This window comes from Neolamprologus multifasciatus, chromosome 6 (genome assembly GCF_963576455.1).
Source record: "Neolamprologus multifasciatus chromosome 6, fNeoMul1.2, whole genome shotgun sequence".
NCBI classification, from domain to species: domain Eukaryota; kingdom Metazoa; phylum Chordata; class Actinopteri; order Cichliformes; family Cichlidae; genus Neolamprologus; species Neolamprologus multifasciatus.
This window is the reverse complement of record NC_140444.1, coordinates 29351425-29375150: the sequence shown is the minus strand read 5'-3', so window position 1 is coordinate 29375150 and position 23726 is coordinate 29351425. Positions and strand designations below refer to the sequence as shown.

General features: G+C 40.8%; 1 protein-coding gene across 3 annotated transcripts in view; it reads left to right on the top strand.

Annotated features, from left to right (window-relative positions):
* Positions 1-23726, top strand: part of grin2ab (glutamate receptor, ionotropic, N-methyl D-aspartate 2A, b) — a 114379-nt gene that overhangs the window by 77579 nt on the left and 13074 nt on the right. For all 3 annotated transcript variants that reach the window (XM_085163591.1, XM_085163592.1, XM_085163593.1), the window contains 9 exons: positions 5880-6046; positions 6147-6281; positions 6383-6482; positions 7820-8025; positions 11457-11571; positions 11682-11884; positions 17415-17583; positions 19871-20024; positions 21484-21609. In XM_085163591.1, the coding sequence (XP_085019717.1) occupies positions 5880-6046; positions 6147-6281; positions 6383-6482; positions 7820-8025; positions 11457-11571; positions 11682-11884; positions 17415-17583; positions 19871-20024; positions 21484-21609 (1375 nt within the window). The remainder of the gene's footprint in view (positions 1-5879; positions 6047-6146; positions 6282-6382; positions 6483-7819; positions 8026-11456; positions 11572-11681; positions 11885-17414; positions 17584-19870; positions 20025-21483; positions 21610-23726) is intronic.

Here is a 23726-nt window from a genome sequence, read left to right as displayed (position 1 = left end):
ATATATGATCTTGTCTAAAAGCTGAGACAGGGACAATTAGGGATTATTAAAGTTATACGAAAAGAAAAAAAATACCAAGCGGAAAATCTCACTTCTAATTATGTTAATTGCCTGCAGGAAAATTTGATAATTGGGTATTAAAAGGGCATCTAAGAGAAACTCTTTTAGAAGTAAAGACAGGGAGGGTATCACTACTCTCTTAAACACAAACAATTTTAAAATAACCTTTTTCAGTGTGAAATAACAAAGGACATGGGAATTTCATCATCTGCTGTTCCCAATATCTTTAAAAGAGTCAGTCAGAGAATCCGTGAAAATCTCTGTACACAAGAGACAAGGCCAAAAATCAATATGGAACGGCCGTGATCTTTGAGGTGTCAGGCAGCACAGCATTAAAAACAGGCACCTTTCTGTAGTGGAAAACACTCCTTGCTTCATCCTCTTTTGCCTGTCACATTCTTTCCATCCGTTGTTGGCATTAACCTTCAACTCACCCGAGCTGCTTTCGCAACATGTATCGGTTTCATCACATCCAGTGAGTCTGAGTGAGACCTGTGTGCCGTAGTTGTGCCTAAATCTGGCCACATGTTGATACTCTTATCCATGGCAACACAGTTCAGTGCAAATATGTTTTTTTAACTAGCTTAAATGTCCTTGAAGTTTTCTTAAACACTAACTGAGATCAGTGAAAAAGGGTTTCTCCAAAGAATGTTTCAATGAGGAAGGTTTCTTTTTAAACTGCAAGAGAAATGACACTTAAATCTAGTCAGTTCTTTTTTAAAATGTTTTTTTGTTTATTAATGTGAAATATGAAACTGCAAATATTGTATTTGCAGTTCTACAACTGCTTGACGTTCTCATTCACCCGTTCAAACATGAGCTCACGTACCAATGAGAGTGGAGCAGTGAACACTTTGGCGTGTAGAGGTTTGAGGAATCAAACCACCGTCTGAACTGAATTTCAAAGTGTATGGAAGTCATTGGTCACCTTTTTTTTCTGTTTATTGAGCATCAAAATGTAATACGAAGATATACATGTAGCAAGGCCACAATGCTCCTTTTTATATATTTACCCCACCCCAAGAACATGTTGGACACCGATCCAGAGGGGAAAAAAATTAAAATAAATAGATGAATAAAGTGAATTTAAATGAGATACAAGAAAATTCACCATATTTGAAGATGTGCACCTAAAGGGCAGTAGTTTGCACAAAATTAATCATAATCACACAGAAAAAGGATGTATGGCAGCTGTCAAGCATCTATCAGGTGGCTATGGTTTTAATGTATCCCAAACGGCAAAGAATCTCTCCTTCGACGCCTTGCGAGCGTACTTTATTTTTTCCAACTGTATAAATTGTGTCAGGTCACTGAACCACAAAGCTGCTTTGGGTGGCTTTTTTTTTAAGTTAAGAAGGAGCTTGGTCAAGTCCCCAAAGTGATGCATATGGAGGAGAAAACAACCAACATTTTTTAACTGTCGAGGCAGGAAAAACACAGGTGTAGCTGATGCCAGTAACAATGGATGCATCCCATTTAGGTGAGTCCTTTCCAGGTATTTTGCTGGCTGGTTGAAATGGATTGATGTGACACTTAATGCATCTCAATAGTCATTAGGGTTATTCATTACACCTGCACCTATTCGGCTGGGATGAGTTAAAATGCAGGCGCTGTAAAGTGACTTTTTCTTACTGGTGATAAGTTCACTAATGAAAGGACCAGAGGAAGTGTAAGTGTCTGTGAACTAATAAAAAAAAACATCTGGACTGTTCATTTTATTGCTCCGAATAGAGATCTGTGAGCATATGCTACTATAATCTAATACACCTGCCCAGGAAAACAGAGCTGATAGATGCTGAAAGGGTGGATGATCACACATCAGGTTATTCAACCGGTTTATTCTAACAGTGTGCACCCTTCTGATGTTCTACTTAAAATCAGAAACTAATAACCATAATGGGGTGTCTGATGATACTGCTGATAATACAAAATGTTTGATGCAAATGCAACACCAGCATTTATATAAATAAGAAATATAAGTGTGATTTAAGCTCTTGTTACTGGACAGTCTTTGCCTTTGCAACAGTCTTGCAGCTGAAAGCAGTGTAAGAAGATGTTGCCTCATACAGCTGATGGTAATTAAGCTTGAATTTTGTTGTAGAATAACTAGCTTCAGATCCACCAGCTTCACTAAGAAATAAAACATATATTCTTAAAACAATCTGGATAATCTTACACAATCAGCTCTTACATAGTATATTGTTCTCAAAATGAGATGAATAGGACTTTATGGTGAGATGTAAGACTGCAAGTCTTGGTTAGATCCAGAGTTTTACCAGGAAGCTTAAATTGAGAAGTTATGCAAGAGGTCTTACTCTTAAATTAGGGAAAACAATCTTGTTCCTCTGCTGGAATATTATGTAAGCGATTTGTTCAAGCCTGTTAACTGTAGCTCAGTGTTAGCTGGAGTATCCTATTATAACAAAGTTGGATATATTGTCTTAAAATAAGATTACTATTCTAATACAAAGGCCTTCTCAGACAAAGAAGACTCATTTCCTACAAAGAGGTTTCTTTCTATGGCTTTCATCTTTTTTCTTTTTTCTTTTGGCTGTTCATTTTCAATAAAGCACAGCTTCGATTACGATGACAGGTGTAAATATACCATGAACATACACTCACTGGACACTTTATTGGGTATGCGTTGCTAGTCCCAGGCTAATTGGCTTCTGAAACACCGCTGCATACTTGCCAAATTTGAACTGAGATGTGGTGACTATGGAGGCCATTTGTATACAGTGAACTCATTCGCATGTTCAAGAAATCAGTTTGAGATTTTTTGAATTTTGTGACATGGTTTGTTAACCTGCTAGAAGCAGTCATCAGAAGATGGGTACAACGAGGTCATAAACTGATGGACATGGTCAGCAACAATACTCCAGTAGGTTGTGGTGTTTAAACAATGATCAGTTGGTACCAGGGGGTCCAAAGCTACCAAGAACATATTCCCCACACTATTTCATCACTAGCAGCAGTCTGAACTGCTCATACGAAGCAGGACGGACCCACACTTTATGTTGTTTACACCTAATTCGCACTCTACCATCTACATATTGGAGCAGAAATCAAAACTCATCAGCCTAGGCAATCTTCTATTGTCCAAATTTGGTGAGCCAGTGCGTATTATAGCCACAGTGTCCTGTTCTTAGCTGACAGGCTGTGGTCCTCTGCTGCTGTAGTCCACCTTCAGAGATTCTCTTCTGCAGTGAAGCTCTTCTGCATACCTTGATTATAGAGAAGAGTGATTATTTGAGTTACTCTTGCCTCCCAGTCACTTTCAAGCAGTCTGGCCATTCTCCTCTGACCTCTCAGATCAACGAGGCATCTTCACCCTGAAAACTACCACTTATTCAATAGTTTCTCTTTTTTGGACCATTCGCTATACAACTGAGATGGTTGTGTGAAAAAATTACAGCAGAGGAGCTTGTTTCAAACGAGGCCGTCTGGCACCAACAACAATGCACATTCAAAGTCACCTACATCACCTTTCTTTTTGATTCTGAAGCACTATTTGAACTTCAGCAGTTTGTTTTGACCATGTCTACATGCCTGGAAGCACTGAGTTGCTGCCATGTGTGGGTAGATTAGGTTTATAAGATATTAGGTTTAACAAGCAGTTGACCAGGTGTACCAAATGAAGTGTCAGTACAGTCAGAAGCCAGTCAGTACATATAACTTTTAGCACCACCTAAGAAGCTTTGTGTGTGTTGCAATACAATGCGCACAATGATAAAATTTAAAACAAGATATTTTATATTCAGTTGCTTTATGTGTCCAACCAACAATCTCGAAACCTTTCAGGCTAGGCAAACTTATTTAAATGTGAAAACCGAGGTGCATAGTACAATAATTACCTAATCAGTGGTAAAAATCACTCATGGTTTGCTGGCTTCCTCGTTCCGATATTGACGCACTTGCTGTTGCTGCAGTTGTGCACATGCATTATTACTGTCATTTTGAGTGCACTCATTTACACATGAATGATTTAGATAATGTGGCTATTATATGTAAATTTGGTCTTGTTTACAAGACGACTCAGACAATCAGGCAAGTCGGACTTTGTAGCAATGTCAGGATGTTCCTTTGTTCCGGATCTTAACAATTTGCCTTGACGACTAATAATCTGCAGTGGTCAAAAGTAGAAAAGAGTGACCCAAAATCATCACCGTTATTAAAGCTCTGGCAGATAATTAGGTTGACCGGCTACCTGACAAATCAGATTGCTTGTAATCTCACTCGCACTGATTTATATGTGAGTGTACAGCTGTGCACTTGAATATAAGCGAGTGTTAGTGTGTGGTAGTACCTGTGCTTGTGTGTCCCTCTTATCTAGGAAGAGCTGAGGATGTGCCTGTTGCCACACAGAGGGAGATTTCTTTTTTTTTCCTTTTTCTAAACCTCAGTAAAGTATAAAGCCACACACACACACACACACACAGATGAAAACAGCAAGATAGATCTTTTTGAAGTACAATTTCATCCTCTCCCCTTCCCACTTTTCTCCTTTTTTTCTTGTGGTTGAGGGAGGCGTGTTGGATCTGATGTGCGTTACGGCTACAGCCGAGAAATTTTTGTTGGACCAAAGTACTGGGCCTGAGCCCTTTTACGTGCGCAAACAGCATAGACGCACACATGCACGCACAACTGAAGAGAAGAACGGACTCTTCGTCTGTGTTCACGAGGGCTTTGATGTTTAATGTGTCACGTTTTTCGATGCCCTCTGCTGAAAGAGGGTTAAAGCATGTATGTGCGCGTGTGATCTTTCTGCCTGCAGAATAGAGGCACAGTCATAGTGAAGGAGGGTTTGATGTCAGTGTCTCTCTCTCTCTCTCTCTCTCTCTCGCTCACATACTTTTCCCCCCACTTCTTTCTGCAGCAGGTATCTCAATCTCACTCAGAGGGCTGGAACATTTTTCTCCATCTCATTCACCCCTCTCAGCCTTTTTCTCTTTCTCCCCGTCCACACCCCCACCCCGTCCTCCTCTTTTCTCCCTCCCTCTCTAGTGGCTCGGCCGTGTTGCTGTCTGTTTGTTGGGGGTAGATTATCCTTCATGCAAATATACATTCTGCGATCATTAGCAACTTATTTCACACTCGGTTTGGGGTTTCATTCTGCTTAACAGCTGCTTTGGTTTTGATAGTGCATACTGCTCTTTTACTCTCACACAGTTTCCTCCTGAATCTGAGACGAAATGATTTAAGTGTGCATGGCATTGTGAGTTATTGCTCCAAAGCTGTGAACATTTCGATCCGCAGTTTAGAGACGATGGTTTCCAAATGAGACAGTTATAGGATGACTTTATATTGTTGCAGTTAGCACGGGGGGAAAAAGGAAAAAAACAAAACATTCAATGACTCAAATGTTTTTAAGTCAGTTCACATGATCGGAGACATCAGTATTTGGCTCAATTACCTTTCAAGACAATGCCTGGCTGTTTGGTATATTGGCTACGGAGTGCTGAAGTGAATCAAACCTGTGAGTTATGAGGCAGTTATCTCCTACCATTAGGCCCCCCTTGTTGCCAGCAGTCACTCTTCTTGCTGTGCAGTCTCACTTGTTGTCTGAATCTCTCAGCATCTCTTCGGCCCTTTCCCATTTTCCCTCTCTACTTGTCGCTTCTCCAGCTCTTGCAAGTCTCTCTTATCTCCCTTCTTCCCTCGGTCTGTCTCGCTGATTGTAAAATTGAAAAGGGCTCTAATTCTGGTTTTTTGCTCACATAGACTCCAGTGCCTTTTTTTATCCCTTTTTCTGCAATTAATTTACTTCCTCTGAAAAATCTGCTGACTGTCTGTGCTGCTGGCGCCACATGTCATTGCAGGATGAGAAATCCACATTCTTCCAGTTCGGCGCGGCTCTGCAGCAGGAGGCTCTGCTCATGCTTGCTATCATGGAGGAATACGACTGGCATGTTTTTTCTATCGTCACATCCAAGTTCCCCGGGTACCAGGAATTCATAAGCACGCTGAGGGTAACTGTGGATCACAGGTAATGAAAACACCACATACAAACGCACATGTTGTTTTCTTTCCTTTATTTATGACAGCTGACAAGCTGTGTGTTATTGTTTAATGGTTTATTGTTACAGCTTTGTGCGATGGGACATGCAGAGTGTGGTGACTCTAGATGCTGTGGATGGTGACCCAAACTCTAAATCACACATTGCACTCAAGAGGATCCAGAGTCCTGTTATATTGCTCTACTGCTCCAAGGATGAAGCCTTGTAAGTATTTGCGAGTGTTGTTTCGTTGCGCCATTTCTGTCTCTTTGTCACACACTGCCTTCACAGACTTCAGCTTTGGATCTGTCTCCTTTGTTTGACAGGTATATAATGGAGGAGGCTCGGTCCTTGGGTCTGATAGGAGCTGGTTACATCTGGATCGTGTCCAGTCTCACCACTGGCAACCCAGACTTTACCCCTGAGGTAGTGAGGTCCCATATGTAGTAACAGGTGGCCACTTTTGAGTGGTTTGACAAGACAAGCAGTGTTTTTGATCCCAGGCTGTTGCAGGTCATCTGTTGACTATCCCAGATTTCCCCTCTTATTTATGAATGCTGACATACGATACATGGTCAGCTTTTTTGAAAAAAGTTAAATAAAAAATAATATAATTCCCCGTACCCCCAGATTAATTGTTTCACATCTAGTTAAATAAATAAAAACTCTGACATATTGTATATATGCATCATATATATATATATATATATATATATATATATATATATATATATATATATATATATATGAAGATTACAGATTAAAATATCAAATGTAATTGTGATAGATGTTTTATGAGGGGCTGGCTGGTTTCGACTCTTGAACGCTGTTAAACTCTTTATAACCTCACGACAGCAAGATTCCAGGAAATCAAAGCTTCCAGCCAAAACAATTACCCTGGCAGTTGAACCCTGGTTGCAATATTGTGTTTCTACCTGTTTTTGTTTGTCTGTAGATCAGACAAGCAAGATAGAAATTCTTAATTAGTAGGGTTAAGAGGGGCTGGCAGGCAGATGCGATTACATAGACAAGTGACGTTGTGTGTCTGTGCAGAATTCCCAGAATTTGTGAAACTTCATCTTTAATCCATGTATTACATATTAAAAGATGCTTCAAAGACAAATCATGTTGACCGCTAATACAGTTCACGTCAGAGCATACTAATTTACAGATAATCCAGCAAAAAGTCATCTTTTACACTACTTTGTACGTAACAACATATGATCAGCCCCAAAGGCATAAAATACTCACTTTTCAAAAGCCTTTCAAGTGTTTATTCTCCTAATTCTTCTCCATCTCTGACTCGAGTCTTCCTGTTTGTGTTGGGTTTCCGTCTCTGATTTCTTTCTCAGTCATGGATCTGACTCTACAACTAAAGCCAAATTAAAATGTAAAAACAAAGTACTGTACGGTAGACAGACAGATTGCTGTGCCTGCATTTGTTTTTCTGATGTTTGCTCAGTCTGCTTCAGAGAGATAAAGTTTGAGCTATACAGTTATTTTTTTCAATGACAGCTGCAAGATGTAGGCGATACCTGAATGAGTAATTCAGTTTATAGACATACAGTCTGTTCACACGCATCTAGTAGCCAGCTATGAATTATTTCCGGAGGACAGACAGAACCAATAAATCATCCGCCTGACACCTTTGAGAAATGCATATGGATGTTTCAAATCTGGGGTAAAAATGTCAAATTAAACTAAACTTGAAGCTTACAAACCATATGTGTCGTTTCTTAGTTGTCCTCTCCTCCCCCTCTCAGGTCTTCCCCCTGGGTATGATCTCTGTGTCCTATGATGACTGGGAGTACCCGCTCGAGACACGGGTGCGGGACGGGGTGGGCATCATTTCCTCTGCAGCCACCTTCATGTTGCGGGAGAAGGGAGAGCTACCAGAGGCCCAGAGCAGCTGCTACAGCACAGCATCAGACAGGAGCCCGGGGAAGCTCCCACCTAGTGCCCTGCGCAGGTGTGTGTAACTGTGGATGTGTGACGATTGCGAGGAGATCAAGGTCCGGGGACTTGCATAACTCGGTTGGCTTTGTGGCTGACTGTTCGGCAGCCTTACATAACTCTTTTTAATGTAGTAATGAGAGAGGAAGAGGAGAGAAAGGAAGCAGAGATGACAGCAGTGTTAAACACTGTGATTTCTAATGGCTTTTAACACTGTTAGATGTTGTGTACACGGCTGCTCGGTGTGTGAGCTCATTCTGCCTCCTTAGCTGGGAGACCTCAGGCAGACCTTGTTGTTGCCACCCTGTGTTAACTAGAGCTTAGGATGTGTCTTGTGTATGCGTGTGTGTATGATAGTGTGAACCTCTGCGTGTGCACCTTGCTTCACTTCGACTGTCATTAAGTTTGGATTAGAGCAGGTGTTACTGGCTTTGTTGTCTGGATTTCTTTTTTACTTGATCTGTGGGGGGCTCATACAGTGTATGTCAGAAGGTGTGTGTAGGTGTGCATACCAGCATGCAAGATAACGTACTCTTCTCTGAAGTCTCTGTGATGTACAGGCGCACACACATACACACAGAGAAACACAAGCATGCAGATTCATACTGAGCTACTGAGCAGTCGCTGCTACAGGGCCGTTAGCTAAACTGCCTCTGTAAAGTTTTTTTTCGGAGTGATATTGTGACTGCATCTTGAATATGAAGCATGCAGTGGCGAATATGCTGTTATAAATCCAGAAGTCTATATTAAACTAACTAAAAATATAAAGGTCATGTTGTTAGGGTCTGCACATTGGTGATGACTTATGAGCTGGCTCATTAGAATGAGAGCCACAGTGTGATTTTCACCATTATGGCTTTATTATCCCATTTTTCTCTCCCATTAGGCCGCTACAGTGTATATCAAGGCATATACAACACTGCTGTTGTTGACAGTTTGATCCAATATAACTCAGACCTCGGCAGGAACTCAAATGTTTATTCAGAGCTCTATTCTTACTGTCAGAGGTACCTCATTTGTCTCACTAACTTATTAGATAGAATTTGCATATTTGTCAAAACAACTGCAGCCAATTTTTTTGTGATAATAAACTGACAGGTTGGATTTCCCCCACCCTGATTCGGAAAAGTGGTGAGGCTGTGATCAGGATTCTGCATACATTAGTCTAGATACAATCTTGCCGCAGTGTGCATATAAACAACACGAGGTGGGGAGGAATAGGACAACATAATCCGGCACTTAAAAGACACTATCAGACCCGCCGGATTTTCTGTCATTCTTGCTTGACAGGAATTAATATCTCTGACTCTAGTTGAGCTTATTTGGTCTCCACAATGATACAGGTTTTTATGGAAGGTTTGTCCTTGTTGTAAATTTCAAAAGGTTATTCTTTTTGATGGAACCAGTGTAGCGTGCAAACCCCTAAGCTGTCACTTTCCTCTAAAAATATGCTCTCTGCCATAATACAGAATTTGGGAAGAAGCCTGCCTTTCTTCTTTATTCATACTTTCATAAAAGTGCTCAGAGAGTATTTCAGCTAATAGAAAAGTGCTTCTCACATAGTGGTAGCAGGATCCACATTAAAAACTGCACTTACTGAAGGAGGGGGTTTCATATCTTTCTATGATGCAACTCTTTCTTCCACGTACTACTTAAACCTCTACTGAATTTCTAGGCGATGATGATACATTTATATAAAAATCGCTGAACCCACTTCATAATGTAGCTTTACATTTCATTTTCATTACACAAGGAATCACAATACAAACAGGATTTGGTTCTCCTGCGTGCCTCAAAAACACAGCGGCGTCTTTCGTTTACATCAGAAACTTTTTTCTCCCCCAAAATGGTAACAAACCTGAAATAGGAGGCGACAGCAGTTTCCCAGAATAAACTGCCACAGCGTTTCCGCTACGTGTACTCAGCCGTGGCGATGCGCTGTGACAAGGGCATCACCTGCTGCACCGGGAAGATTTTTCCAACACAAAAAATATATATTTGTCTTGACGTGCCCCTTATAGTCCAAAGCATTGTGATCTGTGACAGAGGTAGGTCTGGTTGTAGAGTGAAGCCTGTGATGTTTGGCTGTGTAGGTTCATATTTAATTATTGTGTTTGCTGGGAGAGGACATAACTAAACCGCATATATCTATATTTACTTTTATTTATTTTGCAGTGCCAGTACACGAGGGAGATGGGGACCTTTTGTTTACTTTTTCTCAGTGTGAGTGGAGCCAGCTTTCACAGAGCACAGGCCTTTTTCCAAGTCTTTGTAAGAACAGATGATTAATGTAGCTCCCTCTAATCCACTGTCCGACTACAATATTTATGTGTGTTGACTCTAATACCTCTCCTGGAGATGGGACAACATAAAATCCCACCTGTTTGAACTGGAGTGTAATTATCATTGTTTTCAGCTGCAGGGTGCGTGCTAAACAGTGCTCACATGGTTCTTTTTATGCATCTTGACTTGCTGTCGCAATATCTGAGTGCACGCATGACTCCTTCATGGCCCCATGCCCTGGTTAGCTCACATAAAAAAACTGCTTGTAACTCTTCCTTTTTAATAGTAATTCAGACAATGTATGTTTAGATAGATGATGGACTGAGACAGTTTTTTTCTGGATGAAAAGGGGAATCTTGTACAGAGTATGAATATGTTTATAAAGCAGATGTTTGCCTTCTGAAATATTCTGTTTTAGCTGAAAGATATTTCATTCGTACGGCATCACCCGATGCGGTGTCGAGATGATTCAGACAATTTCTAATAAAACAGAACACAAGGTGTCAGAGAAAAGGTGTTGTCTGTTTTGGACAGCTGCTGTCCTGCCTGTGATTCAGTCTTTAAGGTAAACGTTCTTGGACAGGCCTTCTCTCCCCTAGTGGGAATCCACACTATTATCCCAGTCCTCACACTCAGAAATCCTCTCCTTCTGAAAATTGTTTCACTGGAGCGAGTGTATCTTTAATCCCCATATCACTGTGTGTGATACCGGTTCATTTACTTCTCTCTGCTGCTTCACTTTAGCGAGTGTGTAAACGTTTCAGCATAGGATCTGTTTGCGTATGCAGGACAGCTTTAGTGAGTAAAAGAGTGAGGGCAGCCTTGTTGCACCAGAGACTTGTCTTTCAGGCATATATCTGTGGAGAAATCAATGCAGAATGTTGATGGGAGAGATACGTGGCCTCTGACTCTTCCCACTCCTACACACAAATATATGCACGCACACGCGTACACACTCAGGCATCTGCGCACACACAGTGGGTGAAGACAACATTGATTTGAAGTGGAGACACTTGCGGTGATTACATAGTGCTTAACTTGTTATTTTGAACGTATTTGCTGTTGTGCACATATACAAACACTCCAGCAGATGCAAATCAACAACAAATCTCTCTTCCCCCCCCCCCCCCCCCCCCCCCCCCCCCACACACAATTGTGTTTCAGGCACATGATGCACGTGTGGAATGAAGGCCGAGATTTATCCTTTACTCCAGACGGTTACCAGGCCAACCCAAAACTGGTGGTGATCGTCCTAAATGTGGAAAGGAAGTGGGAGAAGGTAACAAATGAGTGCGAAAATTTAAAGAAAAAACTTTAATAAGTTTGTGGATTTTTGGAGTGATTTTTGTGACTGTGATTTTTGGTGTGTTTTTTCTCCCGTGCTCACAGATGGGCCGCTGGGAGAACGGGACGTTGTCGCTGATGTTCCCGGTGTGGCCGAGGTATAACTCCTATGGGGACGAGGATGCCGATGAAAACCACCTCTCCATTGTCACTCTGGAAGAGAAACCTTTCGTCATTGTGGACAACGTAGACATCCTCACTGGCACCTGCATGAGAAACTCAGTGCCCTGCCGCAAACACGTCAAAAAGTAAGTACCTGCACCCACACCTGCCCACTGCCCACATAAAATCACAAGCCAGGTTGTTAGCCATACTTCGCATGCCCCGAAATGGTGACGCTACAAGAGACAGATACCTGTTTGTTCTTCGAATAGGTTCAGTCTCATTAGGACACAGGTAGTGTATCTCTTGGCTGAACAGAATCACACCTCTCTGACCAGTCTCAGTGTGTCTGACGGGATGATTGTCAATCAGCTGCCCTTTGTTCTTGCACTTTTCGGGATCTATACTGGGCCCACTCGTTTTTAGTTTATATAATAATGATTCACCATCTGTTTGTCCTCTAGTCTGAAATCCAAATGTACAGTACGTATCTTGCACTGTAATCGAGGCAAACTCGATTACGCTTCAGCACAACTTAAACTAAACTCACAAACTCTGCAGCCCATGTTACAACTTGACTGAAAATGTTCGCACTTATAAGAGGAGCAGCTTTCGCCTAGCTCGATTTTTGTATTCTTTTCCCGCTCTCTGTTCTTTGCCAGTGTTGTACAAGAATAAAAGTCTTGTGTCAGAGACAGAACCGACACACACAGCCCGAGTTCTCATTTGGTTCAGAGGTAATCAGTTCTGTCAGCATTAATAATTAATTGCTCTCTGTTGCTGTCAGCTCGCTAATGCCAATCTGTCGGTATACTCGATTTTTGTTTCTCCTGCCGCTTTAGTGGCAAGTGCAGCCCTCTGTGGTTTTATTGTTTCATTAGTTCGGTTTGATTTGTGTTTTATTTTAAATGCTCTAAATATGTTGCTTGTTTTTAAATATTGCAACACAGCTAATTAGTAACCCTGCTTATTGTTTTCCTCATATTGCATATTGTACATTAACACTGCTCTCATTAAGGCTGTGCGTGCTTGGATCCTGGAAGAATGTGGATATTACTCATAATGGGAAAATTAAACCCCCCGGTGGTACTCTGCACCTTTCATGATTTGGGTTTTACATGTGACTTGGAGAACTTATTCAAAATATTATTTAATACAGTTTTTTCTTCCTGATTTTTGTTTTCTTAAAGAGGTTGGCTTGAATTTATGGGTTCAAAAACAACCAACGGATCTCTCAGCCTGAGCTTGATTATAAGATCTTTTGATTCTGCGTCATCACGTACTTCTGTCCATCCCATTCTTATGAAGGGGGTATATTCTGGAAATTTAACACAACATTGTTTTGATTGCAGTGTCACAGGAACACTGCATCTGGCACAGATGTTCAGCCTGACTCAAGGAGGCACTGGTTTGAGTCTTAGAGTCAAAGCTCACTTTGACCTCACAAAACACATTTTTAAAATCAAGAATTCATAAGGCAATTATAACAAAAACTTCACATAATTTTATAACAGGATAAAATGGTGAGAGAATGACATTTTATATCCAAAAGGTCGAGCAACATCTTTGCTGTTCTGCAAACACACTTTTGTAGCTATTATTCTATGTCACAGCTCAGGTACAGAAGGGGACATTGTGGCCATTTTTAATATTTGGGTGTCCATCTTTTAAACTATATCAGAGCCTGCATGGAATATACATAATGAATCTGGACTGATATGGCCGTAAACCTTATCTTGATTGGTTTGCAGAGGCCAAAAACCCCAAAGGTGGTAATTCCAGTTTAAATTTGGACAGTTTTTTCTATAGAAAGGTATTTTTTTTAAATAATTTTTTACACTTTACTGTTTATTAATTGATTCATTGATGGACCGATTATTTAAATTATTTACTGTACATGTGAAAAGTACATGCAGTACACTAAATAACTGGGTTTAAGACAGTTGTTTGGATAAAGCTTTTTGGACTTGATCAGGTGACCCTAAACCTTCTCTTAGTTAGGCTTAGTTATGTCAACAGGTCTGGGCTGCTAGGGCTTCCCATGATGCACTGAGTATTTCTTCATTTTTTCACTCTCTATATGTTTATACACCAGTGTGCATTTAATCATTAGTTATTATTCGACTCTCTTCCACTGCATGTCTTTTGTCCTGTCTCCCTCCTCTCACCTCCAGCCACTAGTGGCAGATGTCCACCCCACCCTGAGCCTGGTTCTGCTGGAGATTTCTTCCTGTTAAAAGGAACTTTTTCCTTCCCACTGTCGCCAAGTACTTGCTCACAGGCAGCCGTCTGATTATAGTCTTTACCTTCCAATAAAAAGCACATTGAGGCTACTGCTATTATGATTTGGTGCTATATCAATAAACTTAATGTAAACTGAATTGATAGCACATATCAAATTATTGATATGTGGTATTCTGTGAAAAAAGCACCTTATCTTGGCATCAACACAGTGTTCAGTAGATTAGAAAATCTAGATCATCAGAGGCATTAAATTTCTTTCAGCTTTTTTTGTTTTCATACCAAGAACATAATCTTGCTTTCTGGGCATCTCCGGGGCACTCAGTTATGTGTAACAATTTTAGCAGAGGTTAATTTATATTATAAAAAAAAGAACAAACCCCAGCCTGCACCATGCCTGGAGACAGAAAATGAAAAGATGTTTCATGTGGGACGCTGCCCAACCTTTTGTCATCGCCCATCTGGAGTGCTGCAACATCCACCAAGCCGGCCTCGTAAAGTATTCTGTTCAGCAGAACGCTGCAGCCTGCCCTGCCGTCAACCTCCCCAAGTTCTCCCTGCGCTCCGCACCTCCTCCACACTCTTCTTCCTCACTGGCTGCCGGTGGCTGTTCGCATCGAATTCTAAATTCTGGTCCTGGCGCTCAAGGCTCCTCGGGGAGTCGTGCGTCCATATCTGCAGGCTGCGGCCTATCCAAATTCACCAGCTTGTGCTTTGTGCTCTGCTACAACCGGCCACTTAGCTCTCTGCTCCCTGCGGCAGCTTCGTCGTCATTTCACCTGGCCTTGACTTGTTCTTCTTTTTTTTCCTCTTGCTCTTCCCCGACAGCAAAATGTCCTTTCTACTCCAGGCGGGAAAGCAGAATTGCTCCATATCCTGTGTTGTAAAATATTCCCTTGAATATCTCGATTCCTCACTTACATTAAAAACATCCCTCATACCCGTTTGCTTAAATGTTTTTCTTATCATTATTTTTAGCAAGTCTTTATCTGATATCTGATGTCTTTATCTGGATCCCATAACATTTTGTTATCTGCTATCAGCACTCTTGACAACAGTATCACAAATTCACACAGGCTTTGCCATGCTGCTTCATTTAATGTGATTATTTTATGTGTACATACATATATATATATATATATATATATATATATATATATATATATATATATATATATATATATGACAACATAGTACACTTTTACTGTTACTGTCCACCTCATTGATTGATGTTTGTTCTGCACTGCATGTCATTTCTGTTGCAACAAATTGATATTTTTTCAGTTGATTTAAGATGAAAATGATGAAAAGATATTTTTGATAATAGGCCTTTAATAACATCAAATATAGATTCCTCAGATGTCATATCAGTTCAATGTGTTTTAACGTACATGACATTTGTTTTTAAGTCAGCCCTGCAGAGAGCTTTTGAGCCTTTTTTCAGCAGCGGCATGTCAAACAATACTGAGGACTGTTCTCTTTGAAAGAACTTAAAAGGCATTATTGTAGAGGCTGAAATATGTCGCATGCCGTCTTGAATGTATAAACAAAAAGAAGATATTTTTCAGATATACAGTGAAAGTAGAACTTTCTCAATTAAACTCCTCTTGGATTTGCTCCATTTATCTACTTTACAAATGGACACCTCGACCAGTGGCTCTGCGTGACAAGATAAGGCAGCTTTTCTTTTTTGCTCATTTGCACATTTTGGATGTCCAGTTTGGAGCAACTAAATATGCATTATAATCGACTGAGGTTCATTTTGTCACTTATTGAGTACCATATGTGTGCTTTCATTAACCACAACACAGCCCTAGTGTTCAACTAACATCTCTTTTCTGAAGCATTCTGTGTCATCAATGCATCGGTTCATCCAGACAGCAGAAAATAGTTGAAATTGTTCAGGATAGTCATTAGCGTGGGTTAGCATAGATAGGATAGGATAGGACTGTCACTGCTAACCACAGGGGAAGTGCAAAAACTCACCGGTAATTACTTTCTTTGAAGATTTCTTTAACAGCCAGAAGCCACCATATTAAAGGTTTTGCATCTGTAGAACTCAAAGAAGGCAGACGGGAGATGCCTCAGAGAAATGGATGCATCATAACAACCTCTGAGATTATCAGCACTGCAGGCAAGGACTATTAGACGTCTGAATCACCTCTCACACAGAGCTTAACTTGTGACCTTAACCAGTCATCCGCTAGTGGGGATTGCTGTAAAATCTGAGGTAAAAAGACAAGTTTCTTCTACAATTGTCATGTTTATGTGCAGCACTTCATGTGCAGATGTCCATACATCTGTATACAGTACATACATCTAACCCCCTACAGCTGCTACATTTACACAGTCACTACTTCCATATCATTTGCATCTGTTTGTTGTTATGAAAATAATCAAAGAGATGTACTGTATGTGAAGCTCAGGCAGCCTGTTGGTGTGTGTATATGTGTCTGTGTGTTTGCATGTTCAGAGAGAGCACAGCTGGGAAAAACTAATGCACACAGTATGTGTGCATTAGAACACCTGCGACACTGAGATTTTACATAGTCAGACTCACTCACACGTATGTATACAATGCTCGCTCTGGCTCTTTCTGTCTCTCTCGTACACGCAGTAATGATGCGCCGCAGATACAGTCGACTGCAGTTAAAGGATCTGTTAATCCTTTGATGTGTCGTGTCTTTGACAGTCGTTCTCGGTGTTCTGTGTGCGCGAATCCCTCAGTTCTTCATGAACTTTCTCCTGAATTGGAGTCAGCGAAAAAGGCAAGTGAAAAGGTCACAGAGCTGCTGCTCCCATCCGCATACAGTACGCTACATCAAAGATTGCTGACATGGGAACGGAATTAACTTTTCATGGAAATGCTTTTGAAAATGCTGGTAGGGTTTAATAGATTATGAGAATCATTTGATCCAACAATGCAGTTTAGTTCACTGCTCTGAGGTCCTCGGGGACGGCTGTCAGAAAAGTTTACTTAAACACCGGCTCGAATTCTGTGCATCCTATGTGTGTGGCTGCGGAGTTTTTTGGGGCAGCATCTTCCTACAGACGAAAGCTGAGAAACACCGAGGAGGCAGAGCGAAAAGGACACAGAAGACAGATGAGGAAAGGACAGCTGATATTTTAATTATGTGGGTTGGTTGTTCTGTAGCTCTATTTAAAGCCCAGTAGCTTATGCTCGGTACCCCTGTGTTTTCATCTGGTTTGGGTAGCTGGGACTAAGGGAAACACACAGTCCCTCACACACACACACACTGTGAAAGCTCTCTCTGCCCTTTAGTAGTGTCATAATTCTAGTTTTACAGTTTGATGGAACCACCAGATGTGGAGCGAGCAGGCAGCTCGCACAGTTACACACATAACACTCAAATCCACTCAAGTCCTCTGATATAAAAAATGACCTAATTCTGTTTGTGCATATGTTTGTTGCAGTAACAGCACATCAGGAGGCGCTTATATTAAGCAGTGCTGCAAGGGTTTCTGCATTGACATTCTCAAGAAGATAGCCAGGAATGTGAAGTTTACCTATGACCTCTACCTGGTCACCAACGGGAAACACGGAAAGAAGATCAACAACGTCTGGAATGGCATGGTTGGCGAGGTACTGCCTGTCTCTGTCTTAATAAATGAATGTATTACTCTGTGAGTCTGACTTTCTGTGCAAGCATTTCAATTAACAATGATATGAAATAGAACTTTAAGTATAGCAGTGACATAGTGCTGCCTGCTAAGTTTTTTTTATGCTTAGTCTGCCGGGCTACTTTTGCAAAATGAAACCTGTTCTCTCTCCGGGCGTAATATAATGATGTTCTGTGAGATGCCACCTGCGTTTTCTAATTACACACAAGATGTCGTTTAGAGTTGGTTCCTTCACATACTGGCACACAGATATATTGGCTGCCTTTAGAAACCAACAATGCCCACGTTTTCACTTAGTAGCTAGTTACAGCTAGTTACAGTTTGCCAGCACTGGGTTGGATTCCTTTTTGCCTTCAGAACTACCGAAATTCTTCATGGAACAGTTTTAGCAAGCTGCTCGAAACATTGCTCGCTGATTTTGATTGTCTAAGATGTGAAAATCGCATTTCAGCACAACCCAAAGGTGCTCTGTTGTTTTGAAATCTGTCAACTTTTGAGGCCATTTGAGTACACTGATCTCACTGTCATGTTCAAGAAACCAGTTTGAGTTGATCTGAGCTTTGTGACATGACGCATTATCCTGAAGCAGCCATCAGAAGACAGGATGGATCCATGGTTTCATGTTGTTGACCTTTACTTCCAAAAATCACATTAGAAATCCAGACTGATAAGACCAGAAAATGTTGGTATGCCTGTGCGAATTGTAGCCTCAGATCCTGTGTGTGGTCTCCTGCTGCTATAGGCCATCTGCTTCAAGGTTGGACACTTTTGTTTTTAATTTGGCTTATTTTCACTTTCTGCTTTGGTTTAGGCACCAAACGAGACTCCCAAATACCCTCATTTAGTTACATTTATTAAAAGATGCAGTGTAAAATATGCTTCTTCACATTAGTAATGACACTTGTTGGCAAATGACAAGTTAGGGGTGACAGACCTATCTCACTAACCATAAACCGGTCTGTCAGGGCATCGTGGGTAAATGAGCCATGCTAGTTTGGCCAAATGAGTATTAATTGATGGTCCCAGAAACATGAATGGCCTGAGAGGCAAGGGGCCAGTTAAACAATAATATTTAGCAAAGTAAAAATGAATAAGCCGTAAGAGCATTTTCATCATGTTTTGGGGGGGAGTTGCCCATTTTTCCCACTTTCATTTCCTTTAATACCGATGAAAGCGATTCTTAAAAAATGGATTGCTAATGAGTTTTTTTTAAAAGAGGCTCAGTAATCGCAATTGTTTTTTTTTAATTAAATTAATTAATGTCTCAGTACAAGAGCAATACTGTTTAAGTGGGATGAACTTGAAATAAACTGCAGTGCCTGTGTTAATTCTAATGAGGGAACTTGTAATTCTAATGACTTCTTTTTATTACTTTAAGGACAACGATGGAGCCCTGGGGACACCGAGGCATGTTTTAGACTTTGGTTATAAAAACAATGCGATTAGTTGGATCAGTTCAATGTTTCTGGTTGTTTCACATAGTTTGTTATCAATATGAAAAACATAGAATATCAGCTTTGCTCTCAAACCTACAGTTTGCACTCTCAGATCTCAAAACACAGCACTGGGAGGTACTGTTTAATCTGTTTTGATTAGCTTCAAAATGTAACCGAAATGCAACAACTGCCCAGCTGCTTGTTTCTTTTCACTGAACAGTTATGTCCGTGGGTCCTGATTTAAAAGGGGGACAGGACACCATCAGTCTTACCCAATTCCTATCAATTATCTTATCTGGAAATGATTTATTCAGCCACAAATGATATTAAAGCTAAACGCTGCCACAGGGAAACCTTTAAACTGAAATTGACACCAGAGATAATGAAACCTGACATTACGATCCACAGATTGTTCACGGATCAGACCACTAGAAGCCTTTCAACAATTACATTTGAAAAAGAAAAACATATCATTTTATTTCCTACTAAAAAAGACATCTTTATGAGCAGAATGTCCCTCTGTCACAATACACTGAGACATTTACAAATGGTGGCACAATGAAAAAGACAGCTGTACTTTCACTTTTCATCGGATTGGCTGGAGCTGCCCTCCAACTACGACTGACATTCCGAGTTATACCCTGTGATACAATGTGATATTTCACATCCAAAATAAAAAGCAGGAAAAAGTCAGAGTGAAACTGTGTGATGTTGTCCAAATATTTACAGAGCTCACTGTATTTATTTCTGACAGTGTAGGCAGTAAGTCATGCTCTCGGTATAACAGCGCTTCTCTCTCTCTCTGGTTGCTAGGTGGTGTATAAAAAGGCAGAGATGGCCGTTGGCTCGTTGACCATTAACGAGGAGAGGTCGGAGGTCATTGACTTCTCTGTGCCCTTTGTGGAGACTGGCATCAGCGTCATGGTGTCACGCAGCAACGGGACCGTCTCGCCTTCAGCCTTCCTCGGTAAATCCATCGCTCTCTTTTTAACTCGACCCCCTTTTTTTTTTTTTTTTTATTCTCTGGCGGTCCCCCAACTCAGTTGACTACTGGGGGCAGAGAAAAGGGGAGGTGCTTACATGTTGGCGAAGTCTTGCACATAAAATGGAATATTTTATTCAGACAGTATATGCTGGCCAAATTCCACTTGTACTCTTGACTTTATCTGAGCCTCAACACCCTAAGCACATTAATATTTCTACCAGAGCAGAGGAAGTGGAGCGTGCCAGCTGTTTTTTGAAAAGTCAGCTCAGACAAAGCACTCTTGATACACCCCTCCCCCCTTTCCTCTCTCCTGCCTTCTCCTCCTCTCCAGTTGTTCAGACGACTAGGAATTGAAGCGCTCCTCTGTGGTTGCCTAATGTCTTGTATTGTCATTGGAGCGAGGCAGGGAGCGAGGGGGTGTATTGGACCATGCGTGTGTTGGTCCCAGCGTATCAAGCCATGTGTCAGTATGCACGTGTGTGTGTGCTGGGAAAAAAACAAAAACGAGACATTTTTGCGATATTATATATACATACATATATATTTATATATATTTATATATTGGGACGTTTGTGTAGTGAGACAAGGATGTGTGGAGAACGAAGGTGCTGTGGCCGTATGTATGTTAAGGGGTGAATGCTTTGTGCGTGTATTTATGTTAAAGCTTATTGTATGATTGCGTGCATGTATGCATGTGTGTGTGTTTAAGCAAATGTGTGTGTTGAGCCTGCGCCAGGGTATCAGTGACGGTTCAGTATCTCGCACTCATATTAGAGGCACCTCAGCGCACAATCTCTCAGGGTTGGCTAACCCTGGCAGTCACATACTTACACATGCAGTGACACACACACACACACACTCACATACAATTTGTCTGGGTTCAATGTCTCTGGCACTCATCCCGCTCTCTGAACTCCTGCCCTGCTACACACCAAACACACAAATAGATCACATACACATGCCCACAGCAGGGCACAGCAGATCACTCTGGGCTTGGTTCCTCTCTCTCTCCCTCTCTCTCTCTCCCTCTCTCTTCCTTTCTCTCTCTCTAACCCTTTCCTCTACCATCTCCCCCGCCCCAGGCCTCTCCCTCTCTCTCAGCTCTCATCCAAGGGAATAATGAGAAATATGGAAATGTGCTCCGTCAAACTCTCTGTGACTAACTCTCCCTCTCCTTGCCTCCTCTCTCACTCCATCTGTATCCCTTTTCCCCCTCTCTGTTTCTTCTCTATCATCATTTCCTCACTTTATCTCCCCCCTCAATCCTGTTTTTTTGTGTGTGTGTGTGTGCGTCTCTTCTTTTATTTCCGCGAGTCTGACTGCCTCCACTTTCCCTCTACGTCCCTCACTCCTGCTCCTCCACGATATCTCGCTGTCTCGTGTACTCGATTTGCCTTTAACTCTTTCTGCTCCCTCTCTCTCTCCTTCTCCTTCCTCTCAGAGCCCTTCAGTGCATCGGTTTGGGTGATGATGTTTGTGATGCTGCTCATTGTCACAGCCATCGCCGTCTTCCTCTTTGAGTTTGTCAGTCCGCTGGGCTTCAACCGCAACTTGGCCCAAGGCAAAGGTAGACTTACACACACACACACACACACACACACAAAGAATATCACACCAATCGTTTTTCCCAGGAGCAAGAAGCCCTGAAGCAAAACAAGTGACCTATTATCACTTGACTTCAGACAGTTCAGGTAATGCTACAGAGCATTAGCATTTCTCTCCCAGAACTACCAAACCTGTAATCTGAGGCGTCATCAAAAACCAAAACTTGGAGCTTCCCTGTCGGCTCTGAATTGGAGATTAATGTTGTATAAAATGTTGTGACTTATTTTAACATTTAAATCAGCTAAAGGCCGATCCAGAAGGAGCAAGTGAATGTTTTTTCCTTTGATTTCCCACTCAGCACTTCTGAAAGTTCAGGAAATCTATACATTGTGTTTAGCTTGCTGTTTTTTTCACCTCCCACTGATTGAACAATGAGTGCTTGGTTTAAAACTTTGTAACTAGATTTTTAACCTGAACATTTAGATCCATTTATATTTGACTGAAGCCACAATTTGGAAATCTGATTACCTCTTTTGCTTTTTTTCATCTTCTTTTTTTGTCTTTTCCTTTGCAACATATTAATCTGAAAAACATTCATTTGGGTTTGGCTCGACCCACCAAATTGGAAATTAGATCAGTTAGTGGACAAATTTGTTCGAGACTTTGATTTAATTGGCCAAAAACTTTTTTTCCCCACTATTTCTTTTTTTTTTTAAACCCAAGAAAATGCTTGTTTTTCACAGTAACATTGAAAAATGCTCAGGTTGAGTGCAGTTTTACAAAAATCATCCCCCTGATTCTATTAAATTATAAAGCACTTTTTCCTTCATTTACAAATTATGTCTCTATTCTAAAATAGGCTGCCAGTTATAAAAAAATTGTTTTAAGCATCACATGATGGTGAGGAGAAGGAGGTGGAAGAAGAACCTGCGCAAAAAAAACAGTCGGGTGTAAGAGAAAACAAGGGTTTTCTGATTCTTATTGTTATTTTTTTAAATTAATTTAAATACTTGGAAGTTAAAAATATCAGCCGTAGAAGACGTTACAAAAATTTATTTAATTCTTTAGTTTTTCATTTTTCTGTTGCAAATCAAGGTCAGTGAAATTACCATATTAGTTACCTTAGGGTTAGGGTTGGGCTGGTTAGATGCCATGATGTTGAGGGGCTGGGAGAAATACATATAAGCTCTTCGACTTCACAGAGAGGGGGTTGAGGCCATTTTAGATGTTTACTGAAGTTCGGTGATTCTCACTCGAAAAAGGGTTAACAACCAGTTGCTGTTGTTTTGACAGCAGAATGTTTCCCTTGCTCAACAGGACTTCCTTTGTTGTATTTTTCATGTAAAATATTGCAACATATGTTGACAGTTTGTTCTGGACCGCAGGCCTGACCAGGCTTAGCTCTCGGACTCGGTCATGCTCTAGTATTACTCACAGAAAGTATTTTGGTTTTATCTTGATGAAATAATATGTCATTTAGCATCATTCATGATTAATGGTGCCTTCACAGATGTGCACATTTGCATTAAAGCACTCCATATACAATATCAGATGGCAGCTTTTGAATTGGAAGTAAAAAAAAACAAGCTGAATGGCCCCTCTCATCTTTTTGCCCAGAGCGCACACAAGTTGTCCATGAAGAATTTCAAATATTGATTCCCCCAGACCACAGGACCGTTTTTCCCTCAACTTGAGCTTTAAATTGTGATTTTCTTGAAGAGTTTGAACTTACTGTTAGTGCAGCAATGACCTGTATTCACCAAGATTTTGATTTTCTGTTGTATTTCTGAGCCCGTGCACAGGAATTACCACACATTACTGTAATCATTTAATAATAAAATACAATACAATTTTATTTATATAGCACATTTAAAAACCAGAGGTATGCCAAAGTGCGTCACAGAACCAATTAAGAGCAATAACACTGTATATGTAGATAATAAAATCCCCAGTTTCTTTGTATTTTATGTTAAAAACAGCTGCTCACGTTAGCAAAAACCCTCATAAGTTCTGCTGGGTTTATTTTCTTTATATACAACTTTTCCAGTCTTCTGTTGCCCCTGTCTTAACTTTCTTTTTGAAACATGCACCATTTTCAGTTAAATGCAGTTGAAATGACTTGTAAGTCATTGCATCATT